Source organism: Malaya genurostris, chromosome 1 (assembly GCF_030247185.1).
Source record: "Malaya genurostris strain Urasoe2022 chromosome 1, Malgen_1.1, whole genome shotgun sequence".
Taxonomy (NCBI): Eukaryota; Metazoa; Arthropoda; class Insecta; order Diptera; family Culicidae; genus Malaya; species Malaya genurostris.
The window spans coordinates 79,981,025-79,994,600 of record NC_080570.1 but is presented as its reverse complement, the minus strand read 5'-3'; the positions used below and the strand labels follow the sequence as shown (position 1 = coordinate 79,994,600).

Sequence of the window (13,576 nt, the reverse complement as noted above, 5' to 3'; positions counted from 1 at the left end):
ACTAAAACATAAAAGATCAATTCTACAATATGTAGTATTACCATTTATTTATGTGCAGAATATTTTTAAAGTTCCATGTTTGTGTTATGAGCAGTTTTTTTAAAAATCAAATGTGAATCTTATTCATTAAAGATTATGTTCCCTTTTTTTGTAAACATCAATTCAATTCTTGTTTACATTACGCAGTAATTTCCATGAGTTTCACAATTGTTTTTTCGCTGATATAATTGCAGCATTTGTAATGGGATCGATGCATGAGATTTTGTATCAGTTGCATAATAATTTTGAATAAATGTTCGTAAAAACGGAAGAACTTAAAGATATGTTGCACAACAAAGAAAAATTGCGCTTTTTCCATAAAACAACAGTTACAAGAATAGTAATATAAACTTATTTGATAAATTGCACATTCAGTAGAAAAATACAGGACAGCAACTTAACGTGCTACTAGGGAATTATGATCATCAGAAGCGCAAATAATATCATTATAATAATCGTTATAATCGTTTTTTGGTACTCATTACATTCACACAACCCCCTCCACCCAAACAATCTTAGGATCATATTTGAGTTCAACAAAAAGTAAAAGTGGTCTTTAAAAAGTATCGATTTTCGTTCAATAAGATAAATTTTGTCATGACTCCGCTCTCTTTTAATGACACTTGTGTCATTCTCTCCCTTCTTTCACTCGTAAAAATATACTTTCGACCATGTTTTAGTTTTTATAAATATCTGTGCCTGTCGAAATTGTCGATTTTCGCAAAATTCGAAACATTTTACCTCAAATTCCTCCTGTTAGCAAACACTTACCACAACCCCTCTCCCCCCCCCCCCCCCCACCTAAAATATTCTTATACAAACCTATGAACAGCAATAATAACTTGTGTCAAGTAAGGTGTGGTAATCTATTGAGTTGTTTCGGAATTATGGTCGAATTAAACAATTTGGACTTTGCATCCCCGTTTGATGAGACTTTATCCACCTTCTCCCTTTCTTCAAGAAGTATCATTTTTTTTAGAAAATTCTATCAACTTGTCATTAAACTTCCTTTTTTAGAGGCATTCATTATATCCACCTCCACAATTCCCTTAGAGCAAATTCAGCACCTGGCAGTTTTAATGGGCGATCTATAATAGAACTAAAACTGCAACGTATCCCCAGCCTGCCGTTCTAGTTTAATTTATTCGAGCAGTTCTACTGTCAAATACGCTGGTATACGCTGCCGTTTTATTTTTTGTATTTTTCAAATACGAGTAAAACGCAGCTGGGGCTGCCAGTTTTTCCTGTTATAGTTTTCAGATTCAAATTTTAAAACTGACATAAACTATGCATCTAGAACTGGAACACTCCTAAACATGCCCTTAATGTGAAATGTAGTCTGAAAAAAAGGCGCACAACATTTTAACCGCTTGAGTTGACAGAATCGTCGTACAAAGCACAAAGCATAACAAGAAAAACCGACACATAGGAACCAGCAATATTTTCAGTGATTGAGCGCAGTGGGCTTACCACTCGTTTTGTTGACTTGTAAAAACTCATTGATTCGTTATTGATTTTTGAATCCTTCAGCTTTGAATATATCCTAATTCCTAATTACTATTATTATACACTGCGATTGAATGAATGTCAATAAGGATATATATATATATATATATATATATATATATATATATATATATATATATATATATATATATATATATATATATATATATATATATATCCATATTATCAATATTATTATATTATTATTATCAAACTCTTAATTATTAAAACGATTTTGTTAGAACTCATCATTCTTGGAATCAGATAATAGAGTAGAGAAATTTTCTATGCACTTAAACTTTTGCACAGGAAAATAACATCTGTTTTTCCGTAGCTCGTTTTGTTTATTTTTCAATTTTATTTGACATTTGATAGCTTATAGTCTTGACTTATGTTGCGAGGTGTGAAACTCAGTCAGGAAAACGGTTATTTAGTGTTAGGAAAACGGTTATTTAGTGAAACACTTAGGGCTTATCCACTTCCAGCTTACCCTCACTTACCATACTGGTGCGTAAAGGTTTCGTATCGTTAATTTATATGACGGTTTCTTAGTTTTGCACTCCTCGCTCTGTAATTACGGAACCGGAAGTGTAGTTGTGCAATAGCGTTTTAGACAATAAAAGCTTTAATTTAAATTAAGCTTAATGAAAATCGGTTAAACTTACCTTACCTAACAGCTATAGTCCTGGGGTGTCCTTTGCTGTATCAAGCCTACGTCTTCATATAACTCGGTCCATGGCTGCTCGTCGCCAGCCACTCAAAGCACGGATGCTTCTTAGATCACTCTCCACTTGATCGATCCACCTTGCTCGCTGCGCTCCTCTTCTTCTTGTACCAGTCGGATTAGATTCAAGAACCATTTTCACTGCACACTGAATTCTTATTTTGATGTTCGGTAATTTTTTTTACAGTTTTAATCTGTAAAAGGAAATTTTAGCAGAAAAAATCGTTAAATAATTCCATTTTACCGACATCAGTAAAATATGCACGAGTTGTCAGTAATTCCATGATAATTTTGCTGAAATTTTGTTTTTTGTTTTACTGACGTATGTTGTAAACATTGAAATGTCATCACGTCTAAGCCATTCCGTAAAAAAATCACCGATACTCAGTGGTTAATGAATAAACACCGAAAAAATAACGCTTTCGGAGAAAATAACGCCTGTCAAAAGTGTCGCCATTTTAAAGTTCAAATAATACTAACAGTGGTAAAAATTAGTGCTTTTTTCGGAAAAGTGCAGCCTGCAGCTAAAATGGACAATATTTTGGACTTACTTGCGGATGAAGAAGTAAAGAAGCTGTTCAGTAAGTACATTTATAATATTTTCAAAGTTTTCTCATTTTTAGCAAAGTACGAAAATGTCTGACGAGTGTATCACTTGCTTTTTTTTGTCGTAAACCTGTTCCGGGATACGTGGAAGGGCTCGTACAGCACATTACGTGGCACATAAAACGTCACCACACATCACTAACGGTAAATAAATTGTGTCGAAAAACGTATATTCGAAATTAATATGAAAATTTTCTATACAGATTTCTTGAGGGCTCTAGCTATAATTCGGATGAAAAATCCGAGTCTCGGAGCAAAACGATTGCGTGTATCCGGCGCTGCCAACGATAATCCTCTCCAGGGCATCTTAGAATGGTGTCAGGTAATATAATACAGTATAGAATTTCATCGAAAATAACAATATTTTTTATACATCACAGGATGACATCCTTCCGCAATCATATGACGTACCCACATTACACATTAAAGGAGACATGTTTGCGGACAACTCTGAAGCATTTATAATCTGGAGAAACTGGAGCCTGAAAATAAGTGGCGACTATCAATATTTCTTCAAGATAGTGGTTGAGTGCTACAATGTGGCGAAAGTCGACTGTCGTCCTTCGGATAAAATTTTTTTTATATTTATATATTCGCTCATGGGCATTGCTGCCTTAACAACGACGGGAGAAAAATTTCTACGTAGTCTTAAGTAATGTATTCAAAAATCATTAAACTTAACATATCACCGAATAAACCTGTGTATTATTTTTCACTGATCCTTTTTAATTTCTAAGTATTTGGTATCAAATACTACAGATTCAGTAATATAGAAGAATTCAAACAATTCAATTTTTACGTTTTGTTTTGCAAATTTCAGTGAACTTCGGTTTTAGGTGATGAATAAGTCAGTAAATTTTGACAGTTCGTTGTGACGATCCAGTTTACCAATCATTCAGTAAATTTAAATTTTACTGAACTGTTTACTGACTGTTCAGCTGTTTGAAAGTCAGTAAAATTTTTACCGACACCCGTAAAAAAAGTATTGTGTGTGGGCTGTCGTCCGACATCCTTATGACATGCCAAGCCCATCGTAGACGTCCGATTTTAGCTGCCCGTATAAAGGGTGGTTCTCCTAGCAGCTGTTGCAATTCGTGATTCATACGCCGTCTCCACGTTCCATCTTCCATAGATAGTCCTCAGTACCTTTCTTTAGAAAACAAACACTGTAGGCGCGTTGGTCCTCTGCCAACATAGTCCAGATACAGCCGTAGCCCTCTCCGAGATTCGAAGGGACTCGAGAGCGTCTCAGATACTCGGACGCAGCACATCACTCTATCCATCCGGGAAAACGTTTTCGTGCATTATCTGCGATAGCTGTTCTCGATCGATTGTGTCGTATGCCACTTTGAAGTCAATGAATAGGTGATGCGTGGGTACGTTGAATTCACGACACTTCTGGAGTATTTGTCTTATCGCGAATATGTGATCCGTTGTGGTGCGGGCTCCAGTAAATCCCGCTTGGTACGGCCCTACGAATTCATTAGCTATTGGTGATAGACGACGGAAAAGGATTTGGGAGAGTAGCGTGTGGGCGGCGTTGAGCAATGTGATTGCGCGTTTATGGCAACAATCTAGCTTATCGCCCTTTTTGTAGACGGGACACTCCATCCATCCATTCCTCCTCCCAAATCTTAGGAATCATCCAGTGCAGCGCTCTAGCCTCTTCTCCATGCTTGAGCAGCTCGCCTGGTAACTGGTCATTGCCCGCGGTTTTGTTGTTCCTCAGCTTGCCGATCTGCTCACTTATCTCCGACAGATCAGGTGCTGGAAATCTGTCGTCGGCTGAGCGTGCATCCAGATTGATTCCTGTGCCGTTCTCTGTATCTTGTGCTTCGCCATACTCGTCATGGTACTGCCTCCACCTGTCGATCACCTCACGCTCGTTCGATATCTGTGCACATTTTGGCCTATGGCGTGTAGCCTCTATGTGAGCGATTCACCTTCTCATAGAACTTTCGTGTGCCATTTGCGTGGTACAGCTTTTCCATCGCTTCGCGATCTTAGTCTTCCTGGTGGCGCTTTTTCCTCCGGAAAACCGTGTTCTGTCTGTTCCGCGCCTGTCTGAATCGTTCCTCCTTCGCTCTCGTGCTGTGTTGCAGCATCCCTTGCTGCATTCTTCTCTTCGACCAACTGCTGACAATCGCCATCAAACCAGTCATTCGGTTAAACCATTGCTGAGCAATTAAAGTGAGTTGTAATTTTGGAATTTTGCCTCACTACTTTAGGTACTTTTGGAACCGTAAACATGTGACTAGTAGTTCCAGAGTAGGTTTATATATTCAGCATCTAACAAGATATGAAAACTAGGAAAATTAACAGTCAGTTTTATACACTTTTGCTCGTCTTTTCGTCATAACTTGTGAAAAATTACTCATAAAATTGAAATTTCTTCATCTATTGCACTGTAATTTCATTACTGGACGTCGCATCCGGATCGAATTCGAGAAAATTGAGTGTGAATTATCTCATAAATTTGACTATCAGACTATAACACCTTTCGTTTGAATCTAAATTTGTGAAAATCGGTTCCGTCATCTTTGAGTAAAGTGAGTGCCTATGATTTTCAGCGATTAGTAAAGTATTAGTAGGGTAACAGAGGTATTTTGGTCACTTCATATTTTTTTGTCCACCTAACCAACTTTATGGATTTAATCGTGTTAGGTAACCCATGTTGCATCAATTTGAATCTAATCACATTAAATTACCTAATGCGGAAGAAGTTTTCGAAGATATTACAACATTTGATGGATATTTTTACTAAGTGGGCCAAAATAAAATCAATCCTAAAGTGGGCCAAAATACCTCTGTTACCCTAATATGAAGAAAAGATTATTTTTTGCTGCATCACAATGAATTATAAAATTAGAATTTTCGTTCAAAATGCAGGTGACAACTGAAACTAATGTTGACGAAAGGTTACAAATCACAATTGCACGTTTATAAGTTAGCGGTTAGTCATCTTTATTGCACACTTTTGATTAATTATTTATTACTTTTGAATTTGTAGCATTTCACATATCAACAATACCATTACGCAAATCAACCAAAATCTAAGTAGACTACATATCAATCTTCTAAGTAGCCTACATATGAACGGTGTGCAAATAGCTGCATGCCGCATAATAAATAGATAGTTAGTTTCTCAGTCTTTTGTAGCTTGCTATGCATATGTAAGATTGTGGTCATGTTTTAAATACATGTTAGCTACATTACTATCTATGAAACGCCAAGTACACATGTATGAATTTATAATGAATGTCCGGGTTTCCAAAGTATAGCATGGTGGTTTAAAAAAGTTATTTTCGTTATCATGTATTTGATTTCTGACAAGAAACAACATAACGTTCGATAGGACTGACTGGTAATGCTCTTTACATACAAATTCAGAAGATAAACCTATTGAAGTGGAGGTTAATTCCCTGCTACTAATGTACCTCCAAGGCATGACATTTTTGTTTATTTGCGCCTTTGCAAGAGTTGAATAATTCTTCGTCACTTTGATCGCAATATTCAAGCAGTGAACAAGTTTAGCAGTGTAGTACAGACATACGAAAAATAAAGTAATGAAAATTTATTGGATAGCATTGGCAATTGTAGGATGTGGTGGAATACCTGGACTTTTAAACGTATCAGCTGAAAAAAAAGTTCGTCTATGAGATAATATCAATGTAACTCAACAATAATAGGAAATATGTTTGATCAACAGGATGCAAACACTTTCTATGTTGACTATGATCGAGATACATTTGTGATGAATGGGAAAGACTTCCGCTACGTAGCAGGATCATTTCATTATTTCAGAGCACTTCCAAATACTTGGCGGACAAAATTGAAGACTATGCGAACAGGAGGATTGAACGCAGTTGATTTATACGTCCAGTGGTCGTTACATAATCCCAAAGAAAACGAATACATGTGGGATGGTATTGCGAATATAACCGACGTTATTGAGGCAGCAGTTGAAGCAGATTTGTATGTCATATTGAGACCTGGGCCATATATCTGTGCAGAAATTGATAATGTGAGTAGAATACTCCTAAATGTACTTTTAACAGCACCGTTCCCAGGACTGAATTATGATAAACTTCAATTCGAAAATATTACACCTATTAAAGATCAATAACTGTGTAGCTAATATTGAATTTTACCATTTTTGCTCATATTATGCAGAATAATGAAATACTGTAATGTGTTTGATTTTATCATGTGCAATGAATTATGATATGAAAACACTAACTATTCTACTGAAACAACTACTTCATTGCGACAGTGTGAAATTACAGTTACAAGTTTACCAATCATTGCCCACTAAACATAAACAGATCGACACACCCCGGTGGCATGATTGTCACCTGCACACATTTGGCCTGAAACTAATTCCATCCCTCTTAGAAAAAAATGTTCAACGGTGGTCCTTCATTGGTCCAGTACGTTGGATCATTGGTCCAATGAATGTCCAATCAATCGTTCAATGGGAGGCCAACACGGGACCGTCGTTTGCCGATTTTGAAACAGACCGTTGGCATTCGGCCATTATTTTCGTTCAACAAACCCGGCAGATAGAGGTCCATTGTTAAGCCATTTTTAATATGAGAAGTATGAGCCCCGTTGGACTAGTTTTACTGCAAAATTTTTTCCACTTCTTTTTTTAAACTAACACTACATACCTGTGCAGTACTTCTACTTTACGTAGAATAAGAACAAATCTTCTTTCTATATGAAGGTAACACCTAGATTTCACACTATTTTTGCAAGAGAAAAAACAACAACTAACCGTTCCAGCAAACTGAACGAATATTTCGTGCAATATGTCGTTCAATAAGCGCTCATCGACCAACAAAATAGAACCGCCTGCTGAGAGGGATTGGTTCGATTTTGCTGTTAACATTTGCAGGTTCTGTTTTAGGATGTATTCATACCTTCCCAGTAAATCCGAACATCGGACGCATCGTGCAAGAAAGCTGTTGATTGCGTTTCGAGCTTGCATAGTGTATCGGTAGAACAACAGAGTGAAGATATACCAAAGCAGAGAGCGGATGTCTGATTACTCAGGTGATGAGATATATCGGGGTTGGATTTCCAACCTCGAACATAGGGTCAGAGTTTTTCTGGCCCTAAGAGGCGAATGACCGAAAGGTTAAAGCCTCTATGATCGATACAAATGTTTAACAATCTTTCTCACCCTATCGGGAAGATGTCGGCTCGAAAATGCCTTGTTTGATATTCCTTCGCTCTGTTTCTCTAGCGATGCATAATGTAAACATAAAGCTTTTTTTATGTCGACGCGGTTGATGTAAATGGTGCAGAATTGTCCGATGACGGGCCGATTGAAGCGCTACGATCGGCCCTATATCGTGCTCAATCGGTCCGATAATCGGACCGATGATCGGACTTATGCGGGTCTACAAATTTCACTGGGTTGCTTGCATGAGGTAACAAAAACATAACCCGATCAGGAAGAAAGAACAAAATTGTGTCAAAGCTCGAGTGAAGGTTATTTCTATGCGGTGTGTACAGTCTTCCTGATAAAAGCCGAAATTGATTGTGGGTTTACTTATTTTTTTTATTTGTTTAATCTTCGGAAAGAACCGTGCAGATTTTTATTAACGTAATGTATAAATGTTTGTCTAAACTGAATAAAAGTGTCTTATCTCTAACTTGTAATTAGATTTTGTTAAATTAAAATCAAAGAGAAGAAAAACCTCTCTAAATTGTCTACATCATCTATCCACCGGGTTGTTTTGTACAATGCCTAGGTATCATAAAAAAGACGGGTTCTTATAACACGAGCAAGAACATATACATTGATACTGGCCAAGATTTCAGTGCGAATCGAACAAAGCATTTTTGGACGCGTTCCAATCGGTAGCTTTACACGTCGTGATACGGCGCCCACGCTTGTACAGAATATTTCAAAATATTTCGAATTAGGGCACAGTAGACAACTTTAAGTGTAGAGAAGTCATTAAAATCAGCGGCATTTTGTATTTAAAATTCCAACATTGCAAATGTCATAGATGATGAAATATGGGCCGTGAAGCGAAGTTTGCTGTCGATATATAATGCCTAAATCACAAACAGAGTCTACTCTTTCGATGATGTGCCCTCGAAGAGTATATTCGAAGCAGCGCAAAGATAGTGAACGCCTAAAGCAATGTTTCAGATTTTATGCGATAACAAAGATCGTTAATGAATATAACATAGTATATTAGTGGTCCCAAGTGATTTCCTTGAGGAACACCGGTAAGAATTTCGAGCGTATTTGAACATGCGATATCAATCCTGACGAAAGCGGATCGACCAGAAAGATATGGTTCCAACCATCTAGTTAACCATGGGTGTAATCCAAGTCGTTGCAACTTTAGGATGACAGCATTATGTGGTACTTTATCAAATGCTTTAGAGAAGTCACAAACCCGTTTTGACAATCAGCAATAATTTGAGACGCTTTAGAGTACATCACGTCGTAAACTAACTTTTCCAGTACTTTAGCTATACATTTCGAAATCGAAATCGCTCTGTAATTTTCAATATTATGAGTGTTTTCATTCTTATGTATTTGAACTACAGCAGCGATTTTCCAAGCACTAGTATGTTCGATTATTGATTGGTTGAAAATCATATTAACTGGTACAGATAGTGATCGGGCACAACATTTTAAAAACACAGGCGGTAGACGATCCGGACCTGGACCTTTCGTTAATGTACGATTCAGACAATCCGTCTCCTTCCGTCACAGTCAACCTCCGTCACCGTCACCGTCAGCATTAATTACAAGGAAACTTGTAATCCACTTTATTTCTTACTCGGTTCTTAGCAACTCTGCTATGTAAAATTGTATGAATTGTCTCATAAAGCAATGAAACCGCATGGTCCAAATCGCTACCACTAAGCATATATTGCGAATTGACAGCCTAGATATCCGTTGATACATCATCCATATTGCAACGATTAAAAAATCGCGATCATTGAAAGTTTCGGAGAAAACCATCTTCTCGTTGAGTTACTTTACCCGCGTTTTGCATCGTCATTTTGAATGACGATTTGACATCCATTGCCGTATGTAATTGCACCGTATCTTTTAATACAACGATGGCTTTAATTTGAATCATGAATTATGAAAATCGGTTTAACCGTTTCACTATTATTGGTGTTTTCGGAAGTGGAAACCGGTGACTAGTAGTCCCAAATTGTTTTATATATCCACCAACTAACAAGGTCTGTCAACTAGATGAATTTACCAGTAAGTTTTATAAAAATTCGCACCTCGTTTCGCCATCACTTGTGAAAAATACTGTTGAAAATGAATTTTTTTCACTTATCGCGCTGTAATACCTGAACCGGAAATCGGGTGTGGAGAAACTTTTCGGGAACTTTGTTAAAATTTTCAAGACCGTTCAATTTGCATCTTAGTTTGTGAAAATCGGTTGAGAAATTTCCGAGAAAATTGAATGTGCATTTTCTCATATTACCATGTAATTGCGGAACCGGAAGTCGGATAACTATAAAACCTTTTGTTTGAATCTAAGTTTCGGATAATCGGTCGCGCCATTTCGGAGAAAAGTGAGTGACATTTTTTTTTCAATATTTAGTGCACCCGCGGACCCACATGGACCGAAGAATGCGGCCAACATAGATAATTAAGATTAGAAAATACCCTTGGCATCTTAGAGTTTAAGCAGTGTTCCTTAATATTATATTATATTATTGAATTAAAAAAAATATTTAGTGCATATCACCCTGTAATTTCGGAACCGGAAGTCGGAACGGGATAAAATTCGATAGCAATCTATGGAACCACAAGACCTTTTATTCCAATCTGGGTTTATAAAAATCGGTTCAGCCATCTCTGAGAAAATTGAGTTACATTATTTGTCACATACACACAGACATTTTGTGATCTCGACGAACAGAGTACATCCGGCTATTGATTAGGGCCTTGCTGATGTTAATTGCTGTTCGTCGGTTCCATCGAGGGTGGCAGAAGCTTATTGTTTCGATAAGCCGCAGCCGACATTCGTAGTATTTTTCAATGTTCTTAAAGTGATAGTTGAAAGCCAGTGTCCGGTCGATCATGATGACGAGTATCTTGGGTAGGCGTTGGAAGGCTATGGTAATTTTGCCCAGTTTAATTAGGTTTCCTGCAGCGACATGGTAAGAGTTGCAACAATGTGCAATTGCGCAATTCTATGGTGCTATGGAGAATCCGACAGTGTTCGCCTATTGGCCGGATTTTCAAACCGCAGTTTGGATCTTCCTGAGAATGAATTTGAGGTTTTTTTTCCTGTTGAGACGATGATTATGTCGTCGGCACAGACCAGTATGTGGACATTTAGGGGTTAGCCAAGTAATACAGGGTGCATTGCAATTAAAAAGAGTGTGACAGCTAGTGCGGAGCCTTTTGGCACCCCGTTGGCTTCGGTGAAGGTTGATGATCGGTTTCCTCCTATGTTAACTTGGAATTGACGATTTTGAAGATAGTTACTAAGAAATACACCCATGTTGCCGGTGATTCCTTCTTTAAGTAGAGGGCGCAGTATGCCTTCTCGCCATACTGTGTTATAAGGCTTTGGCTATGTCTAAGATGGCTATGTCGGCATGCAGGTTTTGGTCTTTTGCATCGCGTAAAATCTGACCAAGGGTTCTCAGGTGGGTTCCTGTTCCTTGGTCTTGGCGGAAAACGAATTGTCTTTGGTCGAGCAGTTTGTTAGTTTCTAAAAAGGCTGACAGGCGGCGGTCTACCATTCTTTCCATAATAAGACTGATGGGACGGAAGTCTTTTACGGTTCTGTTTCTCTCGCATTTCTTCGGTATAGGGACGACTAAGGCGCTTTTCCAGTAGTCGGGTAGTTCCTCGCGCTCCCATATTGTGTTATAACACTTGTGTAGTGCTTTTTTAGCATCGGGTGGGAGATGCTGTATGAGTGGATAGCTGATACCGTCGCTTCTATCTGATTGGCCGTGTGCTGATGTTAATGCTTGTTGGAGTTCGGAGCCAGAGAATGGTTGGTAAGCGAGTGCTGTTGTTGATATATTGTAGCCGAGGAAGTGGGGGACGTGTTGAATTCGGTATGTGATGAGCTGCCTGTTTCGAACTGAGTGCTAAAAAAGGGGAGATAGATATGCCAGAATTCTGGTGAATTGATCATCTTTTCAAAGGAATTTGGAACGGTTATTTTGAAAGAGACAAAAGAAAGAGGTCTGTTAGTATTCAAACGTACCAGTTTTTGACACCTGATTAAACTCCTGCTGCACTCGATTCTAGCACTAACGTAGTGAATAATATTTTCCTCAGTTTCAGTAGGCATGAATCGTGTTAGGTAGTATCATTTTTCGGTATCAGGTATTTGTTGGACGGAGGGAGCTACTAATAGAGGTACACTTTTATTTCTATAATTTATTGCGCGGTTATTTTCATTTTGTCGTTGTGGAAGGGGGCTATGGTATTTACTATAGTATAGGCAGGGAAGAATTTTAGATTCGAATAACCTCAAAATATAAACCTGTACAAATGAAACGATATCAATATCAATATCAATATCTTGATAAAAATTTTCGAGAAAGAGAACGTACAAACTCATTAGTTTTATTTTTAGTAGATAGAATCAAAATTAGTTTTCATTTATTTTGATCGAAAAATGTTGAATCTGTTACTGTGAACCAGTAAACTCAGCATTAGTGTAATTTTTTGATCCTTTGTTGAAAAGTGTCGATAATCATTGAAAAGCGTCACCTACTATGGTATCATGGTTATCAGAGCTTGAAATTGTCACACATTCTCAATGGAAGAATCCAATCCAACAGCCTCATAGTCGTTTTTTACCGTCTCATTCGTTAATGATCGCCTCCAAAACAAACGAAGAGAGAGGAAGAATTTTCGTCTCTATTTGCAACAGAAAAGAGTATCTAAGACAACGTGCCTAAACTATTAGTAGATTCTTAGCAACACGTTCCATCAAATGAGCAGAAAAATCAAACTTGTCATATTTTTTGAATATATTCCTGATTCTGTTTATATATTTGACATAAAAGGTAATTTTTGTCGTTTAGTAAGCGGGAGTTATCGGAAAAGCCAAGGAGAGAGAAAAGATTTTTTCTAATGGGGGAAGAACCAATCAAATGTTAGTACAGCTGTGATTTCATTAGTTTGGTCATCGACCTCCGCTTAGTGTAGTCATAGCAGTTAAGTAGTTGCTAGTTACGCGTCTAGATTTAGGTCGAGGTAAATGTTCGAGCAAACGCGATGTGTGGAATTCTATGGCGTTTATGACTGGTATATAAAAACACGTGAGTTAAATATAAATGTATTCAGTTTAGGATTGAATATAAATTATTGTATTACAACGGTACATAGTGTAAGAAACCGAAAACCGTACCGCGGCGAGGTATACACGTGAAGCGGTTGAAATTTCGAGTGTTGAACTAAATTAAACCGCCTGCGAAAAGCCACCATCAGTCCAGGAATATTGTTTTTAATGTGGAACACATTTTTGTTTTCTATATAGGGGTGCAAATTAAAAACCTAAGAAAAATACACGTAGAAATATGGTCAGGTTTTGAACAATTATAGCTCAGTCAATTTTGTCTCAATTATTAATATTATGTCACCATTTGATTGGAAATATTTCTACTTATTGATTTGAATGTTCATAGCCATGTATTTTTAATTTTATATCATTAAAATGTTGATTAATAGCT

General features: G+C 37.4%; 1 protein-coding gene across 4 annotated transcripts in view; it reads left to right on the top strand.

Moving 5' to 3' along the window:
- LOC131440597 (beta-galactosidase-like) overlaps positions 1-13,576 on the top strand; it is a 61,975-nt gene that overhangs the window by 12,756 nt on the left and 35,643 nt on the right. The window contains exons 1-2 of one of the 4 annotated variants that reach the window (XM_058612017.1): positions 6,285-6,522; positions 6,585-6,899. The exons of 1 other annotated variant lie outside the window; for it this stretch is intronic. In XM_058612017.1, coding sequence (XP_058468000.1) covers positions 6,442-6,522; positions 6,585-6,899 — 396 coding nt within the window. In that variant the 5' untranslated portion in view covers positions 6,285-6,441. Of the gene's footprint in view, positions 1-6,284; positions 6,523-6,584; positions 6,900-13,576 lie in introns of those variants that run through there. 2 more of the 4 variants (XM_058612015.1, XM_058612016.1) reach the window with 2 other exon arrangements.